The sequence below is a fragment of the Ovis aries genome, chromosome 12, assembly GCF_016772045.2.
Source record: "Ovis aries strain OAR_USU_Benz2616 breed Rambouillet chromosome 12, ARS-UI_Ramb_v3.0, whole genome shotgun sequence".
NCBI classification, from domain to species: Eukaryota; Metazoa; Chordata; class Mammalia; order Artiodactyla; family Bovidae; genus Ovis; species Ovis aries.
Window position 1 is genome coordinate 49,915,929 of NC_056065.1, and position 21,245 is coordinate 49,937,173.

General features: G+C 55.0%; 1 protein-coding gene across 2 annotated transcripts in view; it reads right to left on the reverse strand.

Annotated features, from left to right (window-relative positions):
• The window catches only part of PRKCZ (protein kinase C zeta), a 100,338-nt gene that overhangs the window by 5,456 nt on the left and 73,637 nt on the right, over positions 1 to 21,245 (reverse strand). For both annotated transcript variants that reach the window (XM_015099272.3, XM_027975749.2), the window contains 8 exons: positions 16,735 to 16,866; positions 16,077 to 16,158; positions 13,847 to 13,899; positions 12,651 to 12,839; positions 9,565 to 9,662; positions 2,149 to 2,235; positions 678 to 813; positions 413 to 500 (listed from right to left, as the gene is read on the reverse strand). In XM_015099272.3, the coding sequence (XP_014954758.2) occupies positions 413 to 500; positions 678 to 813; positions 2,149 to 2,235; positions 9,565 to 9,662; positions 12,651 to 12,839; positions 13,847 to 13,899; positions 16,077 to 16,158; positions 16,735 to 16,866 (865 nt within the window). The remainder of the gene's footprint in view (positions 1 to 412; positions 501 to 677; positions 814 to 2,148; positions 2,236 to 9,564; positions 9,663 to 12,650; positions 12,840 to 13,846; positions 13,900 to 16,076; positions 16,159 to 16,734; positions 16,867 to 21,245) is intronic.

The window sequence follows — 21,245 nt, forward strand, 5'->3', positions numbered from 1 at the left end:
TTCAGGCTCCTTGACCAGAGGGATCCTGTCCAGTGACCTCCCCAGGGCACACTCAGGTGAACACATGGGACAATAGCTGGGACTGAGGCCAGGTGATGACCTGGGGCTGGACAAAGTAAGGGTGTGTGTTTTAGTGCAATTTAGTCAGGAAACCCTCTTCTTGGCAGCTGGGTCAGCTCCCCAGAGACCCTGGTGAGGACCCTGGCAGGGTTAGCCCCACTAGGACTGCCTCCTTCCCTCTCTGCTCCATCAGAGTCTCCGGCAGAGGCAGCTCCCAGGGCTCAGGGTGTCCTCGTCCACTCCCGCCTCAGATCCAAGTCCCTGGGCAAAGGAGGGGCCCAGGGCTCGGGGTGTCTGGGTGTCATGGCCCACTCCAGACTCAGAGCCGAGTGCCTGTCCCACCCATGCTTACCATACTCTTCTCCCCGCAGGATTTCGGGGGCAATGTAGTTCGGGGTTCCACAGAAAGTGCTTGTTGTATCACCAGGGCCCAGGCCTTCCTGTGAGGACAAAGCCAATTACCAGGAGGGAGGGCATGCCCAGATACGCCCCCACTAGTGGGAGGACTGTGGTCACGTGGAGGTGCCAGAGACCAGGCATGGGTGAGACGGAGTGGGTGCCAGGCTGGCCACGACCCTGGGAGGCGGGCGGGCGGGAGCAGTGGGCGGGATGCTCACCTTGCACATGCCGTAGTCCGTCAGCTTGATGTGGCCGTCGGCGTCAAGGAGGACATTGTCCAGCTTCAGGTCCCGGTAGATAATCCCTCTCTCGTGTAGGAAGTTGAGTGCGATACAAATCTCAGCAGCATAGAACCTGGGGAAGGGGCAACACCTGTCATCAGCAGAGAGAACCCAACCAGGAACCTGGATAGGAGGACACAAGACGTTGGAATTCTCCACTGATGAACTCATGGGCCAATAAGACTGGGCAAGACAGGTGGGCCCACAGGACCGGGAAAGACAGGCAGCATCCCCATGGTCAGGGAGACACAACCCAAACCTACCATGAGATACCACCTCACACCTACCAAGACAGCCACTATACAACGGGCCCCCCATCCCCTCGAACAGAAAATGACAAGTGCTGTCAAGGATGTGGAGAAACTGCAACCCTCATGCACTGCTGGTTGGGATGAAAATGGTGCAGCTGCTGTGGAAAATAGCTTGGAAGGTCCTCAAAACATTAAAAATAGAATTATCATGTGACCCAGCAATTCCACGTCTGTGAATAACTCGAAATAATTGAAAACAGGGGCTCAAATGGGTATTTGTACCCCCTTGTTCACAGCAGCTAAATCATGGAAGCAACCCAAGTGTTCATCGAAAGATAAGGATAAAATGCGGTCCATTCCTGTGATAGAATAGGATCCAGCCTTGAAAAGGGAGGAGGTGCCGACACTGACACCTGCTCCAACGTGGATGGACCTTAGGCCATGACACAGAGTGAAACAAACCAGATGCAGGAGGATGCATCCTATGGGCTTCCACTTCTCTGAGGTCCCTGGAGGCGTCAGAGTCACAGAGACAAAGTAGGGGTGTGTGGATTGTGGGAGGGGATGTGGAACGAGTGTTTTACGGGGACAGAGTTTCGGTACAGGAAGAGGAAAAAGTCCTGGTGATGAAAGTACTGGAGACCAAGGTCCTGGAGATGGTGGTCGGCATGGCTGCATAGCACCGTGAATGTGCTCGATGCCGCTGACCGTGCACTTAAAAATGGTTGAGGTGGAAATTTTATGTTATGCAAATTTTTCACAATTAAAAAAGGAGAACATGAGCGTGTGGGGTTCTTGATTTATTACTTGCCTCTCCCCAAAAAGGACCTATGGTGACTCACAGTGCCACATGGAATTATTTTTAAGTGAGGAAATGAGGAAAAGGGAAAAAAGTATGGGAAAACAGGAAAGAGATGTGTATGGGGTGGAAATAAACGCCCCACCCACCTGTGAGGTCGAGGCTGTGGGGGGTGGGTGTAGTGGGGCGGGGGCAACGTGGTCACTGTCCCTGAGAATCATTTAGTAACAGAGATCATTCTGCGGAGGCCAGATGGCATCACTGTGTACACTGTGCGCCGAGGGTCAGGACCAAGGCCGGGTCACTCCCAGGACCCTCCAGGCTGTGGCCTGCCCTCCCCTGCCCCAGCTGCACCCACCTGGCGTGCTCCTCTGGCAGCTTCCTCTGCCTCTGCATGTGGAACATGAGGTCGCCCCCGTTGACATACTCGATGACCAGGAACAACCTGCAGGACACACAGGCTGGGGTCACCCTTGTCCTGAGAGGCCCAGGCAGGCAGCAACCAGGCCATCCAACTCTGGGGTCAGTGGCAGGAGCCCCTCAGCTCTGATCCTGATGAAATAAAACTTGAGAGAGAAACTCTCGTCCACCACTCAAATCATTCAACAGTTATTTACTCTCCCAATGATGCCTTTAGAGGGCTTCCCTGGTGACTCATGGTAAAGAATCCACCTGCAATGCGGGAGACCTGGGTTCGATCCCTGGGTTGGGAAGATCCCCTGGAGAAGGGAACTGTTACCCACTCTAGTATTCTGACCTGCAGAATTCCATGGACAGAAGAGCCTTGGCAAGCTACAGTCCATGGGGCTGCAAAGAGTCAGACACGACTGAGTGACTTTCACTTTTCACTTTCAATGATGCCTGGCCTGCCTTTGGGGTAAAAATGTAAAAATAAGGCAGGGCCCGTTGGCCGGGGGCTCACTGGGGCTGGGAGGGTGCTATGTGGCTGGTTGCTGTGGGAGGCCTCCCCAGGGAGCAGAGGCCTGGATGGTGCATACGGAGAGGTGGAGGAAGGCAGAGCTGAGGGACCACCCTGCAAGTACAGGGGCCCAACTCAGCTGGAGAAGCCAGAAGGCCGGGTGCACCAGCTGGGGGATGCCAGTGACCCTCTGGCCACTGTCTGGGTGGACCTGGGGCAGGGAGATGGGCAGGCTGAAGGAGAGGAGGTGCTCAGCCTCCTGGTGTGGCTGGCCTGGAGGGCCTGAGGCAGAGCCCACAAAATGGCCAGTGGTGTAGGCAGTCGGGAGGGGAAAGGCTCGGTGGAACCACGGGAGGGTCCCGTGCACCCCTCCTGTGGGACCCACCCCAAGCTGCCTGCAGGTCCAGAGGAAGAGGGCAGAACATGCTGACTTGGCCACTGGGAATCTGCAAAGCTACCGGCCTCCCAGAGGAGGGTGGGGTTGCTGGCTGGAGGGGCCTGTGATTGACAGGCCTCTAGAAGGGTGGGGGTGCTGGTGGGAGAGGCCTGTGATTGACAGGCCCATCCTCTGGAGGCAGGCAGGGTTCTTCAGGTCCCCAAACAATTTACCTTGTGGTTTCTTTCCTTGATAGGATCCTCCTCACATTTAATAAGGTTCTATTTTCAAAACTAAATTCACACATGATTTCCCTGAAATGCCCTGCTGAGGCCAGCTTATGGATTTTTAGGTCAACAGTTCCTCTGGGTATGGAGGGGGGTGGCTTTCAGAGAGTTGAGAACACAGAGGGAGCCCCTCTGAGCACTGGCAGCCCGTCTGCATCACTGGTGCGATGATGGTGATGCCCCACACGTGGAGCATGTGAACAAGCTACAGACCGCCCACCAAGCCTCTGATCACATATTTACACGAGAAACAGTTCCTAAACGCATACAGCAGACATGGAGACTGAGGGCTGAGTACTGGGGGAGCAGCCAGAGCTTTCCATGTGGTCCTGCAGGGCAGTACAGCTCTCATACTTGGAGAGGGCCCAGTGACCCTGACCCTGACACTGGGCGGTCTGCACTGTAGCTGTTTTACTCACACATTTGCCGGTGGTTGCTTTCACGCTATAACAGAGGTGAGAGACGGAAAAGGCTTGCCGATGTGGCACAAACAGGACAAGGATGGCTGCACAGCCCCCACAGACCTTCGCACGCTGTTCCAACATGTGTGCACATTGAACCCTGGCAGCCACCCTGGGGGAAGGTGCTCAAGCCCTGGGGAGAGGCCCAAGCCCTCGCCACTAAAAAACAAGAGCATTTATTCAGAACACTGTGACTTCAAACAACAGAACAAAATTTGCCACAGTGATCAGGGACAGCGCTGCCCCAGGAGATGTATCCACCCTATGTAGATATTCCCCAGGGAACGGATGGTGGCCGCCCACATGGACAGAAAGAAGTGCCATCTTGGCACTGGAGACAGACACCAACATGAGGCCTCGGGGAGCAGAAGAGATGTTTAAAAACCGAGAAAAGTAGCAGCAATGGTGGCTTGCTTTCTGGATCTGGAGGAAAGCCTATAACAGGGCTTTCAACAGAAGCCACGTGACTGGAGTGAACACGGAGGCACACTTGGCTAATCTGTGACTGCTAACTGGGGCCCCGGGTCTCAGGTAAGTCGCTGATCAAGGAATTCATTTAATCTGCAATACTGATCAGCTATAACAACAGAGCAGAGTGGTTATTTTTATTTTTTTTGGCCATGCCATGTGGCACATGGGTTCCCAGTTCCCTGATATCTTTTTCCTTCTACAGATAGACATTACCACTACTTCTGACATTTTAAAAAAATGTAGATTGCAGTCTAGTTGACTTACAATGTTGTCTTAGTTTAGGTGTACTACCCTCAACATTTCTTTGGAGCAAACCCCTCAAGAGCCACCAGGGGCTGATTCACTCCGATGATGACACTTCAAGTGACTAAGATAAGCTGGCTGCTGTGACAAACACCCCAATGTCCATGGCCGAGCACAGCCAAGGGCCCGTCTCCCGGCTCCACATCTGGCTCTGCCCATGAGCCCCAGATTGCATAGCTTGGTTGGCACATGTGTGATGCCAGGAAAGGAAAGAAGCCTCCCTCAGGGCCGAGACAGCAGGTCACGTTTCCTTAGTACTTAACTAAATGTGCAAAATATAGTAAAAACTCGCAAAACAGGATTAATCAAGAGCTGAAGACAGAAAGGGGTGTAAACACCACAGTCCACTCCTGGGCCAGAGACCAGGGCAGGAGCCAGGCTGCAGAATAGGGGCCAGAGATGCTACCCACCTGACCCCTCACCCAGGATAAACCTGGAATGCTGGCCACTCTGAGGGTTGAGGGTGCCAGGGGGCAGGAGGGGACCACCTGAGACACTTTCCTCATCTCAGGGCCAAGTCAGGCCAGCCTCCCTGCCCTATGGGGTAGATCACCAGCCTCACTCAGAGGGGACCCAGATGACAGTGCTGAGATCAAGAGTAATGCCACCAGCATCTGACCGCAACCATTTCCCAACCCATGTCTGTCGATAAGGCTTTCCTGGAACACTGCCTGCATCTGTCTGCACCCCAGTGAGTAGTTGTCATAGAGACCATGTGGCTCTCAAAGGTGGTGATACTACTATCTGGTCTTCTGAGGAAAAGTGCTGACCCCCGGTATAAAAAAATAACAAGAACACAATTCTCACAACTCTCACAAAATATTAGGTGCTGTTCTAAGCACATCTGTGTATGAAACTTAACCCAAGAACTGCATGGTAGGTTCTAGGAGTTTCCTTATTTTAGACAGGGACATTGAGATGCTGGGAGGTCAAGTATTTTTCCCAGGACCACAGCTATTGTCTATGAGATCTGATACTGGGCGGCTTGGAGGAATCCAGAACCCACACCTGGAGCCCCACTTCCAGTTATAGACCCCCCAATCACAGGGTGGCCACCTCCGTCCCCTTGGAGCTTGAGGACAGAAGAAAGGAACAGAGGAATCAGACAAGGGCCCAGGCTTCTGATAATGAAGGACAGATAAGGAGGCCAAAAGCCAAAGGGGCATCTCAGGATGGACTAGCCTTGTTCCCAAAGAAAACACAGATCAGAAATGCTAGGCAACCCCTGGACCCATGTGGTCAGAACCTGGTCCCTGAATCAGAAGGATGCTCACAGGATCCTGCTTGCTCACTGTGAGCAAGCAGAGCAGACAGAGACCACGGCTCAGGGACAGACGCTGACAGGAAACTGATGACACCGGCCCAGAGACACCTCCCCCTGGATGAGAGGACAAACAAGCCCCCACCTCCCCGTAAAGGATGTGTGCCCAACACCCCACCCAACACATGTCCGAGTTCCAGGGCGAGTGCGGCTGGGCTGAGTCCAGCTCAAATGCAGATGCTCTCACATGTGAAGGATGCCTGGAACGTGAACTGCACGTTCACAGGAGACATGCCTGATGATGAAATCAGGCAAAGTAGGAGAGACCAAAACAGCGAAGCAGCTGCAGAAGGACACTGAGGATATCACTACCTAGAAAATGTGAAAAGTACAGTGAGCAAAACTGGGCAGCAGGGAAGCCACCTTCTGAAACACCCTTCTCCTCACGTGTGCCCTCATGCTGAGACTCTAGCCCATGGGGTCGGAGCTGCACGTGGACCATTTCAGGGGATCTGCATGGAGAACAGAGGCTGATGTTGGCTCCGCCCACACCCAATGTCACTCAGCACCCTGCTTTCTATTCTGGGTTTAAATTATGACAGGAAGAAATGCTCTACCTTTTGAAAGTACTATGATTCATGCTCCTAGGGAGGGGGCACCTGCCCTCTCAAGGTCAAAGCTGATTCCTGTCGGGTTCACAGCCTCTTGTGCAGGTTCTTGCATCATGGCCACTGGTGTGTCCCGTGAGCACTTCCGCCATCTCCAGGGCCCCCAGGAACCAGTTCTTCCCAACCCCATCAGGAGTAGGTGATCAGGCTGGACCCTGGGTCCGCTCACTGCAGACCCACCTGCTCCCCTTCTGGTAACTGCTCATAAGAAGCTGGGCTTTTTCACCAGGTTTTTGCTGCTGGGAGCCCACAGGCACAGCTCAGCTTGAGCAGGTGTCCACTGTTTGGCAGCACTTCAAGGACTCAGTGGGCCCCTGGCCCCATGGCAGGTGCTCGGGGGCGACAACTCATGAAGAGCCTGGAGGAGGTGGTGCAGCAGCCAGCAGGTGTCCCAGCCACATCCCCACAGCCGTCCTGAATGCCGCAGGCCTCGCTGCCCCCTGCAGTGTCCACTCTGGTCTGCGTGGGGGTCCTGGTGGCTGCACTTGTCAGATGCTTTCCGACTCGGTGGGTTCTATGTCAACAACACCATCACAGACTTGCAAAGGAGGTCTGCCTGGTGCAGACCCCTCCTGGCCCCCCAGCCAGCTCTACACTGGGCATCTGTCCATCCCAAGGTCCCCGTCAGCCAAAACATGCGGGACCTGGAACTCCTGTGGGCATGTCATGACCTCTTACTATTTTCTCATTAATCAGAGAGTCAAGTGAACTCTGACACACGCTCACTGTGCCTCTTTACCAAGAACATGGCTGCACTTACAGAATCATCCTTTAACACTGTGACTACCCATGAGGTGCCAGGATCAACCAACTGCTCAGAGCATGCCTGGCTCAGTTCTTAGGGAGTTCATACTGAGGGGCTGGGTCCAAGCAGGCACCGAGAAACAGCCTGGGAAAGACACTTGCCCCAACCATCCAGGTTTCAGGTGTTTCTAGAGGTTACTTCCGTAATGTTGGGCTTCCCTGGTGGCTCAGAGGGTAAAGCATCTGCCTGCAATGCGGGACATCTGGGTTTGATCCCTGGGTCGGGAAGATCCCCTGGAGAAGGAAATGGCAACCCACTCCAGTATTCTTGCCTGGAGAATCCCATGGACAGAAGAGCCTGGTAGGGTACAGTCCACAGGGTCACAAAGAGTCGGGCACGGCTGAGCAATGTCACTTTCACTTTCTGTAATGTTAGAGGCAAGGAAACTAGACACAGACGATAGCTGCTCCAGGGTGCCTCCCGGCTGTGGTGCTGAGGGCTCTATACGAGTCTTCTCACAGCGGTCTGCAAAGGGGGTATCATGTGCGCCTGTATCATGGGAATCACACAGGGGTGATCCTAACTTAATGCACCCGGGAGCATGTGAACTGGAGGGTTGCCAGGGTATGAGCTCGGAGGGCGCTGTGCTCCCAGGAACGAAGCTGGAAGTGAGGCTGAAATATCTCACCCGTCTGTCCACACTCTTCATGTTCCGTGTAGTAAAGTTAACAGAACATCACAGTGAAACCCATTTTAGAATCCATTTAGGAGAGTGAAGTCAGGAGCACACCCTCCCTAGGTCTGTCCCATATCCCAAGACCGGTCAGGGCCAAACAGAGGCGTGGAAAGCACACCGAACATAAGTGCTGGGCTCTCCATGCACCCTGGGTTGGGGAAGAAGAGGTGAGGAAAGGGCTGCACAGCAAAGATGGACAGACTGGGGTGGAGCCTGGTCGCAGGGCCTCATCCACATGCCTAGGAGCCTGGATGTTTCCCAGAAGCAACTGGGAAAGTGGTCAGAAGTTTCAGATCCGTGTTTTCAAACATGGCTCGGTTTCTGCATGGGAGAAGTGACAACCTGGTGCCCCAGGGACTGGATGCCCCGAGAGGCTGTGGCCAGGATTCGAGGGGAGGAAACGGAGGCGGCTGAGACCCTCTCTCAGGAAGCAGAATCACTGAGCTTGGGGACAGGGCTGGGGGACAACTGTAGACCTGGGGAAAGGCCAGTTCTGTGGGAACAGGGGGGTGGAGATGGGGGAGGTGAGGGGGCCCATGGGGGCAGGGGTGACTCACTGCTCATTCACAGAGGACCCTGAGCAGAGACAGCACAGTGGGGCTGAGACCGCCCTGCTGCACGCTGACTCCAGTGGAGTCACCGGCTCCCTGCACTGACGCAAACCCTCCCCAAACGGTGAGCATGCCTCACGTGATCACACTGCAGAAACACCGCATCTGCCCTGGACACCTGCTGCTTACTGGGAGCCTGGGATTTGGCATGTGTTAGGTAGAGGTGCCTACATGACTCACCCCAGTAAACCCCAGGTTTCACGATTCCTTCCAGAGGAATTCAAGGAGTCCTGTGGGACCCCATGCGGAGGGACTCTGGCCAGTGCATGCTCGGGTTCCTCCCAACTTTACCTCGAGCATCTTTGCCTTTTGCCAATTTTGCTTTATCCCCTTTCCCGGAAGGAAGGAAGTCTCAGCCTTGAATTCAACAATGTGTTAAGTCCTGCGAGTTCTCTTAAGTCACTGAACCTGGGGGCGGGCCCTGAGGACTCTGACCCAGAACACAGTAATTTTTCAAATAAAACAAATTGTGTAAGTTCAAGTCATCTGGCCAAGAAAATTCCAAATTGAGATTATGCTGACTATCATAGACCAGTAGTTCCAACCATTTTAAAGCAGAAATCTAACATATACAAAGCTTTTAAGTGAAGCTCCTGGTGTTTATTACTTTATTCCACTATCAGTGAGACCCACAAGTACAGAGACAGACCTCCCACTCACAGGGCCATACCAGAACCCAATCCCACACTTGTATCCCATGCAGTGGGATGTTCTCAATAAATATTTTGTAAATAGAATCAAAGAATTTAGCTTCATGTGTATGAAATTCAAGTCATATGACACCAGCTGAGAACAAAGTTAAGTGATGAACCAAAAAGCCCCCACACTTGCAAACGGGAGGGCCCCGCAGATGAGAGAGGAAACCTCACACCAACTCAGCCTCTCCGCAGTTCAGACTAGAGAGCAGCAGAATCCCAGAAACACCCCTTATCTTACCGACTTGTTGTCTGGAAGCAGGAGTGTAAGCCGACCAGGAAAGGGTTGCTGGATGCCTGCTCAAACACGTGCTTCTCTGTCTGTACCCAGTCAATATCCTGAAATAGAAGCCAGGGAGTGTGAATACTTCACAGACATCCTGGGGAAGGGGAGGCAAGAGAGGAACTCTGTCAACTCTGCTTGAGGGGAGACAATGCAGAGAGGAAAGAAAACGCCCACTAAGACATTCTGCATCCCCACCATTGTCCCCGTTACCATCTGCCACCTTCACTGTGGTCACCATCATCGTCACCACCACCGTCATCACCATCATCCTCACCATCACTACCTGCACACATCACCATCCTCACCATCCTCACCATCGCTATCATCACCACTATCCTCACCATCGCCATCTCCACCACCATCACCATCCCCACCATCACCACCCTGACCACCATCTCCATCCCCACCATCATCACTATCATCCCCATTACCTTTACCATCATCACCACCACAATCACATCTCTAGTACCATCAGGATCACGACTCATCAGCTATCACCATTTCTACCAAAGCAACACTAAAGCCACACAGTTGGCCTCATGTGTTGCCCGTGGTGCCGTGGAAGGTTTGTATTATCATCTCCACTTGAGATGGGAGGAACAGAGAGTGGAGGATTCCCCACACCCCACACTCATCTCCCAAGCACCAGCTCCCACAATAGGACTGTCTCCCTCACAGTCCACGCTGAAACCTGGAGAAAAGTCAGCTTGACAGTCCCAGCTTTGGTTTCATTCCAATACGAGAAAGAAGAGCTGCGTGAGGCCCAGGCCCCCAAATTCCCTAAGTTAAACCCCTTCTTTCAGGGAAAGTGAGAGGGAATGATATGTGTTGATATGTGTTCAGAGTAGCCTGCCTTCCCCCAAGGTATTTGGGAAAAATTAGCGAACTCTCAGTGAGCACACATTTGGAGGGCCAAAGATCATCTGGGTTCCTCATCCTAGGCTGGGTCCTGATCCCTCTGACCTCCACCCCCCGAAGAGATGCTCTGGGAGGAATGGCTTCATCTGACCAGCTCTACCCACCCCAGTTCTGCTTGCTCACGTGATGGCCACCTGGCATCTCTACTCGGAGTCTCAAGTGCAGAGCCGGCCTTAAACACAGCCCTCAACCGTCCCTGTCTGTTCTCTAAAGCGCCTGGCCACCCAGGTGCTCAGGAAGGAAACCTCAGTGGGTACACGATGCCCCCTCCCCGCCCCCCACCGTCTGCCTTCCTCCCGCCTGCTCACTCCCCAGGCTGTTGTAAGGAAATGCCACAGAGTGCTGGGCTTTAACAGTCCAGACTGCATCCTCTCCTTGTTTTGAGGCAGAAGTCTGAGCTCAGGTGTGGGCAGGGCCACGCTCTCTCCCAGGTCCCCACGAAGATCCTTCCTTCACTTCCAGGGGTCTCTGGCTCCTCTCTACCTCCCTCTTAACAGCTTCACTGTGTTTTTCCTTCTTTCTGTCTCAAATTTTTCCCTGCCTTTCTCTAAAAGGACACTTTGTCCCTGGATTTAGGGCCCCTCCAGATAATCTAGAATGACCATCCCAGGATCCGTAATCACTTCTCGCCAAATAAGGTCCCGCTCACAGGTTCTGGGGATCAGATGCGGGCCCCTCAGTCCACTGACCAGGGCCCAGGCCCGGGGCCACAGGATGGCAGAGTCTCACAAATGCACACAGCTGGCCCATCTGTCAGCTCCTAGTGTCTCATTCTCCTGAGACCACCTCAAAGTCCAGGCTCCAGCCCTGGCCCTGGCTATGTGATGATGCCAGGATCAACCACAGCAGTAACCCTCCCTGGAGACCTCTCCTCTCAGCATTCTAGAAACTGCCCCACCCCCAAAGACACCATCAACCCTCCAGCCAGCCATGCACGGGGCGGGGACTTGGAATCACCTTGCAGGGCTGTGACCAGCAGTGAAGACGCTGGCTGAGCCCCATACATCCCCAGGGCTCCGCTTCCTCAGCTGACAGGCAGGGTTGCACCAGCTCAGTTGTGAGCTCAGCACCAGGGGCTGGCAGCCAGCTGGGCGGTGTGTGCACTGCACAAACGCACTTGTTGGGAGGGCAGGTGGGGACTTGGTGGAGCCCTGGCTCTGCCCTCTGAGCTGCAAGCCTGGGCAGCCCTGCCGTGGCCCCCACTCCACGTGTATCAAGTCATCTCACAGTGACATCATCATTGCTCCCTCTGAAGTCACTCTCTGCTTCTAAGGGACGTAACCCCCGTTCAGGGATCAAAGAATAGATCAAAAGTACACAGAGCCAAGAAGCCCATGAAAAGGTGCTGAAAGCCTGTCAAAGCCACTAAACACCTGCTAGGACAGCGATAATCAAAATAGAGAACACAGCCAGTATTGGCAAGAATGGGCAGAAGTGGGACCCTCGTGCATTGCTGGTGGGAACGTAAAACGACACCGGGGAAGACGGTTCAGTTGTTCCTCAGAGTGAAACACAAAAAGACCCTACGACCTGGCAGTCCCCTCCCGGGTGAACACCCAGAGGAGTAAAAACAGGGACTCAGACAGCTGCACAGACGTTCACCGCACCTGGAAATGGAGACAAGCCACATGCTTATCAGGGATGGACACACATGCCAAACGGGGCCTGTCCGTAAAACAGAACACAACTGAGGCCTAGAAAAGATGGAGGAGGTGCCGCGCCTCGATATACTTGGATGGACCGTGAGAATGAGATGCTCCGTCAGAGAAGCCAGACACAGAAGGTCCCACAGCGCATGGTTCCATTTACATGCAGAGTCCAGAACAGGCAAATGCACAGAGACAGAAGCGGCCGGGCGGCTGTGGGGCTGGAAGAGACTGGGGAGAGACTGCTCACGGGGAGGAAGTGTCGTGGGCTGGGCGGTAGTGATGGTTACCCAATACCGTGAATGCGCTAAAAGTCACTAAGCTGCACACTGGAAAGCGGGAAAAGCATCCATTTTGTTCTGTGCACTTACTTGCACGCAGAGGAGCAGACAGGGAGGCCTGGAGTGCTGTGGGCCATGTGTCACAGAGTTGGACACGACCTGGCAACTGAACAACGGGGAACACAGGCAGTCTCACCTCGTCGTCATGGACCAGCTCCTTCTTTACCACCTTCATGGCATAGACCTGGTCGTTCTTCTTCAGCCGTACCAGCAGGACCTTGGCGTAGCTCCCGCGCCCGATGACCCTGATCAGGTCGAAGTCCTGCAGCCCGAGCCCCTGAGATATCTTGATCCCGTCCATCCCGTCGATGACTGGCTTGAGGTCCTGATAGGGGTGGACAAGATGGGAGGAAGCGGGAGGGGACTCATCACCCATGGCCTCCCCACCTAGGAGCAGACCCCTAGAGCTCCTGATGGAAGGAGCAGAGATCCAGGAGCCATCACCAGTCAGGTGGCCCCTCTGTGAGCCAGGAGGGATGCTCAGGGCCAGCCTGCCCTGACTGCCAAGGAGGTGACCATGGGCTCACACACCCCAGGGCCGTTGGTGCTGGGATCAGAAGCTCACCTGGCCCTCCCCGGGTGGCACAAAGCATAACCTGCTAATGCCTCGGGAGACACGCCACAGCAAGCGTCACTAGAAGCGACCGTTGACGGCAGGGAGAGGCCACATGCGCCCCTCCTGAGGACTCTCTCTGAAGAGGATTCTGTGCTGGAGGAAGGGTAACTGAGCGCTCCTGACTCATTCCAGACACAGATGACCAGGGAGAAAGAGCTCAAGTCCAGAAGGGACAAGGACCTTGGAAAAGGTGTGGCCTCCCCAGGTGCTGCGAGGAGGTTCCGTGGATGGAAGCTCCAGCTGGAACGCCCTCGCACGGGACCAAACTTCTCAGAGCCTCATTTATCATCCAGAGTCAAACTGATGTTGTGGTTGGTAATACAAAGTCCCTACTTGTTCCAGGGCCCCATTCCTGGCATGGAGCTCCTAAGCCCAGGGGGTTCCAGGTGCAGAGAGCCAGCAAAATGCTCCTTTGTCATGTTAATGAAGCGCCTCCGCAGGAAGCCTCTAGGTCACCTGAGGGTGCCAGGGGAACCAGTCCTGGGATTAGAGGACCAGTCCCACCTCCTGTTTGGCAATTGCCTCTGTGCTTAATGTCTCTTAAGACTTCTCAGACCTGTGACCCCGATGCCTTGATGTATGCAACCCCCGGTGCCCACCAGGCCGCGTCTCCCCAGACACTCCTAGTTCACCTTTGAGTTCCCACAGTGGCCCCAGAAACGAGCTGATGGACCTCTATAACAGACACAGACACTGACGAGCCATTTCCTACTCACCTCAGAATCATCTTTAATGTTGTCATGTTTCCGGGTTGAAGAAATATAAGCAACTGGGGAGGAGGAAGAAAAAGCGGGGTGGAGGGCGTGTCAGGCATTGTCAGGGATGTGGCCCAAGACCCAGGGACCCCCACGGCCTCTGCCCCTCTGTGGACATGCAGTGCCAGGCCAGGCCAGGCCACCTGCTGCTCAGGGGGAAGGCCTGGAGCAGCTGCTTCTGCCTCAACTAGAGAGGTGGGAGAACAGTTTCCAGAGCCCACCCCCACCAGCTGACTCTCAGCTTCTGGGGCCGAGGCCTGGGAATCTGCATTTGTGACAACTTTCCCTCATGGTTCTTCTAGAAGTGAGTGGGCAGAAGGGTTTGATGTTGAGCTTTCCAGTCTCTATTCTCAAGGTGTGCAGATGGGTGGGTAGACAGTGGGCAGGTGGATGGATCGTGGGTGGATGGTGGGGGTGGGTGTAGAGTGGGTAGATATGTATAGATGGTGGGTGGGTGGGTGAATGGTGGACGTGTGTGGATGGTAGGGGTGGGTGGTGGGTGGAGCGTGTGTGGATGGTGGGTGGGTGCATGTGTGTGGATGGTGGGTGGGTGGGTGTGTGTGGATGGTGGGTGTGTGTGGATGGTGGGTGGGTGGTGGGTGGGGGTGGATGGTGGTTGGGTGGATGTGTGTGGATGGTGGGGGTGAGTGGAGGGTGGGTGGATGTGTGTGGATGGTGGATGTGTGTGGATGGTGGGTGGGTGGTGGGTGGGGGTGGATGGTGGTTGGGTGGATGTGTGTGGATGGTGGGGGTGAGTGGAGGGTGGGTGGATGTGTGTGGATGGTGGGGGTGAGTGGCGGGTGGACGTGTGTGGATGGTGGATGGTTGGTGAGGGTGGATGGCGGGTGGGTGGATGTGTGGATGGTGGGGGTGGGTGGCGGGTGGACGTGTGTGGATGGTAGGTGGGTGGGTGGTGGGGTGGATGTGGGTGGTCAGGTGGGTGGATGTGTGTGGATGGTGGGGTGGGTGGAGAGTGAGTGGATGTGTGTGGATGGTGGGTGGGTGGGTGGTGGGTGGACATGGGTGGACAGGTGGGTGGGTGTGCGTGGATAGTGGGTGGATGTGTGTGAATGGTGGGTGGGTGGAGAGTGAGTGGACGTGTGTGGATGGTGGGTGGGTAGATACGTGTGGATGTGGACGACAGGTGGGTGGATGTGTGTGGATGGTGGGTGTGGGGGGTGGGTGGAGAGTGGACGTGTGTGGATGGTTGGTAGGCATGGGTGGTGGGTGGGTGGGTGTGGATGGTTGGGCGTGGGTGGCGGGTGGATGTGTGTGGATGGTGGGGGTGGGTGGAGAGTGAGAGGATGTGTGTGGATGGTGGGTGGGTGTGTGGATGGTGGGCATAGATGGTGGGTGGGTGGGTGGGTGGATGTGTGGACGGTGGGGGTGGTGGTAGGTGGACATGTGTGGATGGTGGGCGTGGGTGGAGAGTGAGTGGACGTGTGTGGATGGTAGGCGTGGGTGGTGGGTGGACGTGTGTGGATGGTGGATGGTTGGTGGGGGTGGATGGTGGATGGGTGGGTGGTGGGTGGGTGTGTGGTGGGTGGGTGTGTGTGGATGGTGGGCATGGGTGGTGGGTGGATGTGTGTGGACAGTGGGGGTGGGTAGAGAGTGAGTGGATGTATATGGATGGTGGGCGTGGGTGGATGTGTGTGGATGGCGGATGGTTGGTGGTGGGTGGATGTGGCCTCTCATCACTCCTGGGGAAGGAACAAGCGTTTACTGAGTGAGGCCTAGGCCCTCGTCCACCCTTGTGACTATGCACAGAACTGCAGAAGCTCAGAGCACGGCCATAAGTCCAAATGGAATCAAAATTGCTCTCTGAATGCTTCTTAGCAGTAAAAAAAAAAAAAAAACAAACAACTCTCCACAACCAAAAAAAAAAAAAACCTACTGAAACCCAAGAACTATGCAATACTGGGCACGGCAGACCTTTCCAGAGACATGAATCTGTGGTGGCCACTGCACTAGAGCCTCCTAGAACTCCTGAGGTTGCAAGAGAGGGAACCCCAGCCCCCACCCTGACTCCCATGGGCAGCAGCATAGAGATGTGGGCGCCCAGGGCAGGCAGCCCGCCCACCCTTGCTCTGGAGAGGCCGCCCCAGCCCTGCAGCGAGTGGCCACACTCACAGGCCCTGGCCTGGGAGAAAGGATCTAGAAAGGGTTCTGGGGGTGGGAGCAGCAGCCCTACTTCCGTCGCTCTCCTCGGAGGGAAGGTCCACGTCATCGCTCTTGTCGTCCACTGCAGGCTCCTGGGAAGGCATGACGGAATCCTGCAGAGACACGGGCCGAGTGACCAGGCAGCACTACACGGGGCTTCTGGAGACACTGCGTGACCGGGACTCACTTTCACATACACTGTGATGTCACAACACACGTCATTCACCTGTTACAGCATCGCCCTGAACATGGCAAGATGAGCACTGAAATTACCTGCGTTCCCACAGGCGGAGGTGGCCGCTCAGCCCTCAGGCTCCACCCTTCTAGCAGGCACTTATAAAATGTGTCTTTTCACATAGCAACGCTTAGTCCCGTCAGCCCTGCCCTCATTGCACAGCGGCCGCAGTCAGGCCCCAGCTCCAGGTTCCACGGCTGACATCACAATCGAGGCAGCTCCCTATTGGTGGACCCTGGGGCCCCAAGAGTGCTGGGGGACTCCTGGGGCTTGGAAACAGGTCCCGACCCAACTGCTGACCCAGGCCGTCACTCTGCAGCCCCTACATCACCCCCTCTTCTCATCTTGTGGGTAGCAGGGATGGGGTTAGCATCCCAGCTGGGCAGGGAGAGGCCAAGGGTCCCCAGGGGCAGCAGTGTGGACTGCACCCCAGCCGGCCGAGGTGTCCACTCACCATATGCCTGCTGCAGGTCAGTGGGACGAGCACGTAGCAGCGCTTATGAACCAGCAGTTTGCAGTGGATGCACCTGTAGCCCTGCCTCGCGAGGCCCCATATCCTCTCGCTGCACTGGCCGCAGTACGCTCTCTGTGTGGACAAGAACAGGCACCATCAGCCAGGCCTGTGCCCCCATGGTTTCTCCACACCAAGAGGACACACCTGTGCCCCCATGGTCCCTCCGCACTGAGGGGACATGCAGCCAGGCCAGGAAGAGGCCTCTTCATACAGGGTACCAGGCCCCACCCAGGCCCAGTAGTCCTGACTTGGGTCTTTCCCAAGGTTAGGGGAACCAAGGCCCCGAGGTGCTGGGCTATGCTCCCATAGGACCTTGTGGGCAGGTAATGAGACCTCTCCATGGGCAGGGCCTCCTTGCCTGCAGGACCTGGAGCGGGGCTGCAAATCCATTCTGGCTGTGCTCAGATCGGCCGAGGCGCCCCGCCAGAGTGAAGTGACCCAGGTGAGAAGGTCGTGGGGGAGCCTGACCACTGCATGACCCTCGTCCAAACCCACATGACCCCTGCATGACAAACACAGAGGCAACCATGCCTGGCAACTGAATGCATCTGGATTCTGAACTGCTCTGGGGCTCCATGCGACTCAGTTCAGTTCAGTTGTGTCCAACTCTTTGTGACCCCATGGGCTGCAGCACGCCAGGCTTCCCTGTCCATCACCAACTCCTGAAGCTTGCTCAAATTCATGTCCATTGAATCAGTGATGCCATCCAACCATCTCATACTCTGTTGTCCCCTTCTCCTCCTGCCTTCAGTCTTGCCCAGCATCAGGATCTTTTCCAATGAGTCAGTTCTTTGCATCAAGTGGCCAAGGTATTGGAGTATCAGCTTCAGCATCAGTCCTTCCAATGAATATTCAGGACTGATTTCCTTTAGGGTTGACTGGTTGGATCTCCTTGCTGTCCAAGGGACTCTCAAGAGAGTCTTTAACACCACAGTGCCTTTGAGTGTTTGAGTGTCTCCTGCAGAGGTACAGGTTAGCAGTGGCCTGCGACAGGGGCAGGGACTCTGGGTGCCGCAGACCTGGGTGTGGTATAAGCCCTCTTGAAGGAGGTCGCCATTAACTCTGCCATAGAGCCGTCAGAACTTACACAGGACTGGGGAAACAGACTCTTGGAGGGCACAAACAAAACCTTGTGCACTCCAGGACCCAGGAGAAAGGAGTAGTGACCCCACAAGAGGCTGACCCAGACTTGCCTGTGGGTGTCCATGCTAGTACGAGTCCACCCTTGTATTTTTCTCAGCATTTTAAAAATATTTTAAATGGTCAATCTTTGTTCCTCTTGGTTATAAACGCTTGAAACTCATGATCATGACTGGCTCGTTTGGTGAGGTTTTTGTAATTCTGGAAGTCACAAAATGCAAAGATGAGTGTGTCCAGAAGTGAGGTCACCTGCCCACCACTTGGAGCCCAAGCTGTCTCCTTGGTTACATGGTGTCTGTACGTTGGCAGGCTCCTGCTTACTTCTGTTCCAGCCATATCTCATTTACATGTTTTACCCTCTTTTGCCATGTTTAACAAATTTCTTTCCTTCAAGAAAGTTTCAAATTACTCCTGGAGAACAGAAAGGATGCACTGTACTGGTACTGACCAGAGCAAATCTTCCCCAAGAGTGGGCTAAGGGTGCAGGACCGGCTACTGGCAGCCAGTGGGCACAAGGAGCTCATTTCCCCCCAGGAAGGAGCCTCTCCTCCACACAGAGTACGTACATCTCAGTCACAGCGACATGGCCAGCACCTGGGATGGTGCCCAGCATACAGTGCGAGCCCAGTAAAGCTCTACTGAAGACAAGTCCATGCATACACACACATGCACGCATGCGCATGCGCACACACACCCCCACCCCACTGCTCACAACTTCAGGAAAAGAACCATGTATCCAACTCCCCCATGCTGCTGGAGTTGTCCCGCCCCAAGGAGGAAAACACAAGTGACGGGGCTCCCTCTGGGAATGGCCCAAGAGACAGTGGATGGCCGCGAAGGCCAGATGGGAGGCCAGCCACAGGGTCACCCCTCCTGAGAGCTCTGACTCTGGTCAGTCCAGTTTAATACTGGTACTGGCACCTCCACCCAGAAGGGTGACTGCTCATGAGCAAATCCAGGATTCAAGGAGGGAGTGTCCAGCCCGAGACTGCTTTCACCCCTGTCTCCAGCCCTGTTCTGTCAGCATTCATGGAACCATTAAAAAATTCACGTCTTTGGGACTTCCCTGGCAGTCTAAGAATCTGTCTTGCAACGCAGCGGACACAGGTTCAATCCCTAGTCAGGGAACCAAGATCCTGCAAGCTGTGTGGCACAGACAAAAAGGAGTAGTAATAATAAATAAAAATAAATATAAAACATAAAAACAATTAATTAAATAATAAAAATAACAAAAAATAAAGCTTCATCTCTCAGAAAATCATGTGAATTAACAGACTAATGGGTGAAAGTATTTTTCAGTCTGTCTCACATACTGCTCGGCTGGCCCCCTGCTCATGTTTTCAGTCGTCATCCTCTGGGGCTGCTCTTATGTGGTCACACTGACCACAGAGTTGTGCAGTTGTGACAGAGACTGCATGGCCCACAAAGCCTGAAACATTCACTCTCTGGCCCTTTGCAGGGGAGGTTTCCTCAGCTCGAAAAACCCAGGAGAAATCCTCGACCAGCACGGCCAGCCCTGCTGATGTCTTTACCTAGGTCTCCCCGCTCGCCTCTCCACCCTGTCCCTCCCCGCAGGACTCTCTGTTCATAATAAAAGCTGCAGTTCCTGAACCATCTACCCAGCCAGTCCTGCAGCACAGGGGGCCCATGTACCACTAGCAGAGGCCCCTCCAGTTGCCCCAGGATGGGAAGGGGGCATATACAGTGCCGAGGCTCAAACCCCTGCACTGGAGGGTTAAAGGGCAGGGGTTCTCACAACACAGGGAGGGCGCTCAGCTGCTGCCCGCCCGTGACAGTGATATGGCCACTCCTCTAGGATGGACTCACTGCAGGGACAGCAGGACAGGGCACCTTAGAGCCACCGAGCTTTTCCCCAACTGCTCTCCAGAAAGCAGGGATCCGGGTCTGCACCCCCGGAAGTACAAGGACTGTCACTGCATAAAGAGCAGCCTGGGGCACTGGCAGCTCTGAGCATCCTGCGTTTCTCTGGTCACCAACAAGGTCAGGGTGCCTGCATTCATGTGCAGTGACCACTCTTGTTCTAACTGACCACTCACACCCTTGCCCGACTTCTGACTCGGGCATTTAGCAAAAGGCCAGAACTCTTTGGTACTAAACACACATACTGTCTTGATCTCTTATTCCAAGTTTTGCTATAGACATCTTCCCTGCATGTGTTTCAATGTTTGAGGGCTGCAGATGCCTGGCAAGTGATTATGGCTGAGTCTGAAGACCCACTCCCCCTGTTCCCCCTGCCAGGTTTCTCTAGAGACCCACAGCGCTTCTAGGTTTTGATTCTATTTGTGTGTGTGTGTGTCGGGGGTGGGGGGGGAGCACTGCACGGCTTGTGGGATCTCAGTTCCGAACCGGGCCACGCCAGTGAACACCTTCCCTGATGATCTACCCCGACTCACTCTGCTGTGAACCCAGCCCTGGACAGCCACTCCCTGTTGACCCACACTCAACCAGTATCTCCCTGGGATGCACTGGATGACCCTCCATTTCTTACAGGAGACGCTCATGCCCTGGTTCCCAGGGCCAGGCTCTGACCGCCAGTTCTGTCCCACACACTGGGGGTCCCCGTTGGCCCCCTCGTGCTTCCTGTTCTGGGGTGGATGCTGCGCCCCCTCCTCTCTCTGCAAGTCCCTGGCTGAGCCTCTCTCTCTGCTCGAGAAGATCAGTCATGTCCAGTGAAGAGAGCTCCGGCCCGGGAGGCTGACAGCCCTTGCTTTCGTCCTTAGGTCACCAGCAAAAATGGAGAGCCATGACCTCTTTCGTTGGCTTGTCCTTGTGAGCCCTGGTGACCCCGCAGAGCCAGGCGTGCAGCTCCTGAGACATGTGGAGTGACTGCACAGTGAACACAGGTGCATGGTGTGGCCTCCAGACGTGGAGTCTGGGGACCCCAGGTGGGAAACCAGGCTGGGGATGAACAGCGACACGCCCACTTCCCCACCTGTGAAGAGCCAGCTCCCGAAAGGCTGATGGTATCAGGGCTGGCTCCCCACCTGGCCTCCTGGTGTTCGTTAGAAGCTTGTTGGTGCTCAAGGGAGAGCAGATGGGAGAGGACTAGAGTGGCCATTCTCACCCCAAATTCCTGCTCTTCCTTGGAGAGGAAAAGCCTTGCCCACAATTTTGGGGAGGGGGTGTGGCAGGAGGAGTGCCAGGCTCTGCACCTGACGAATAGAGGAAATGAGTTTTCCTCCTAGAACCTGTAGGCAGGAGAGGCCAGGCCCCTCCGAGTGGCCTTGCCAAGTGGGTGGGCTTCATCGCGGGCCAGTGAGCCACTTTGTCAAGAAGGCGTGAGTAGTTCC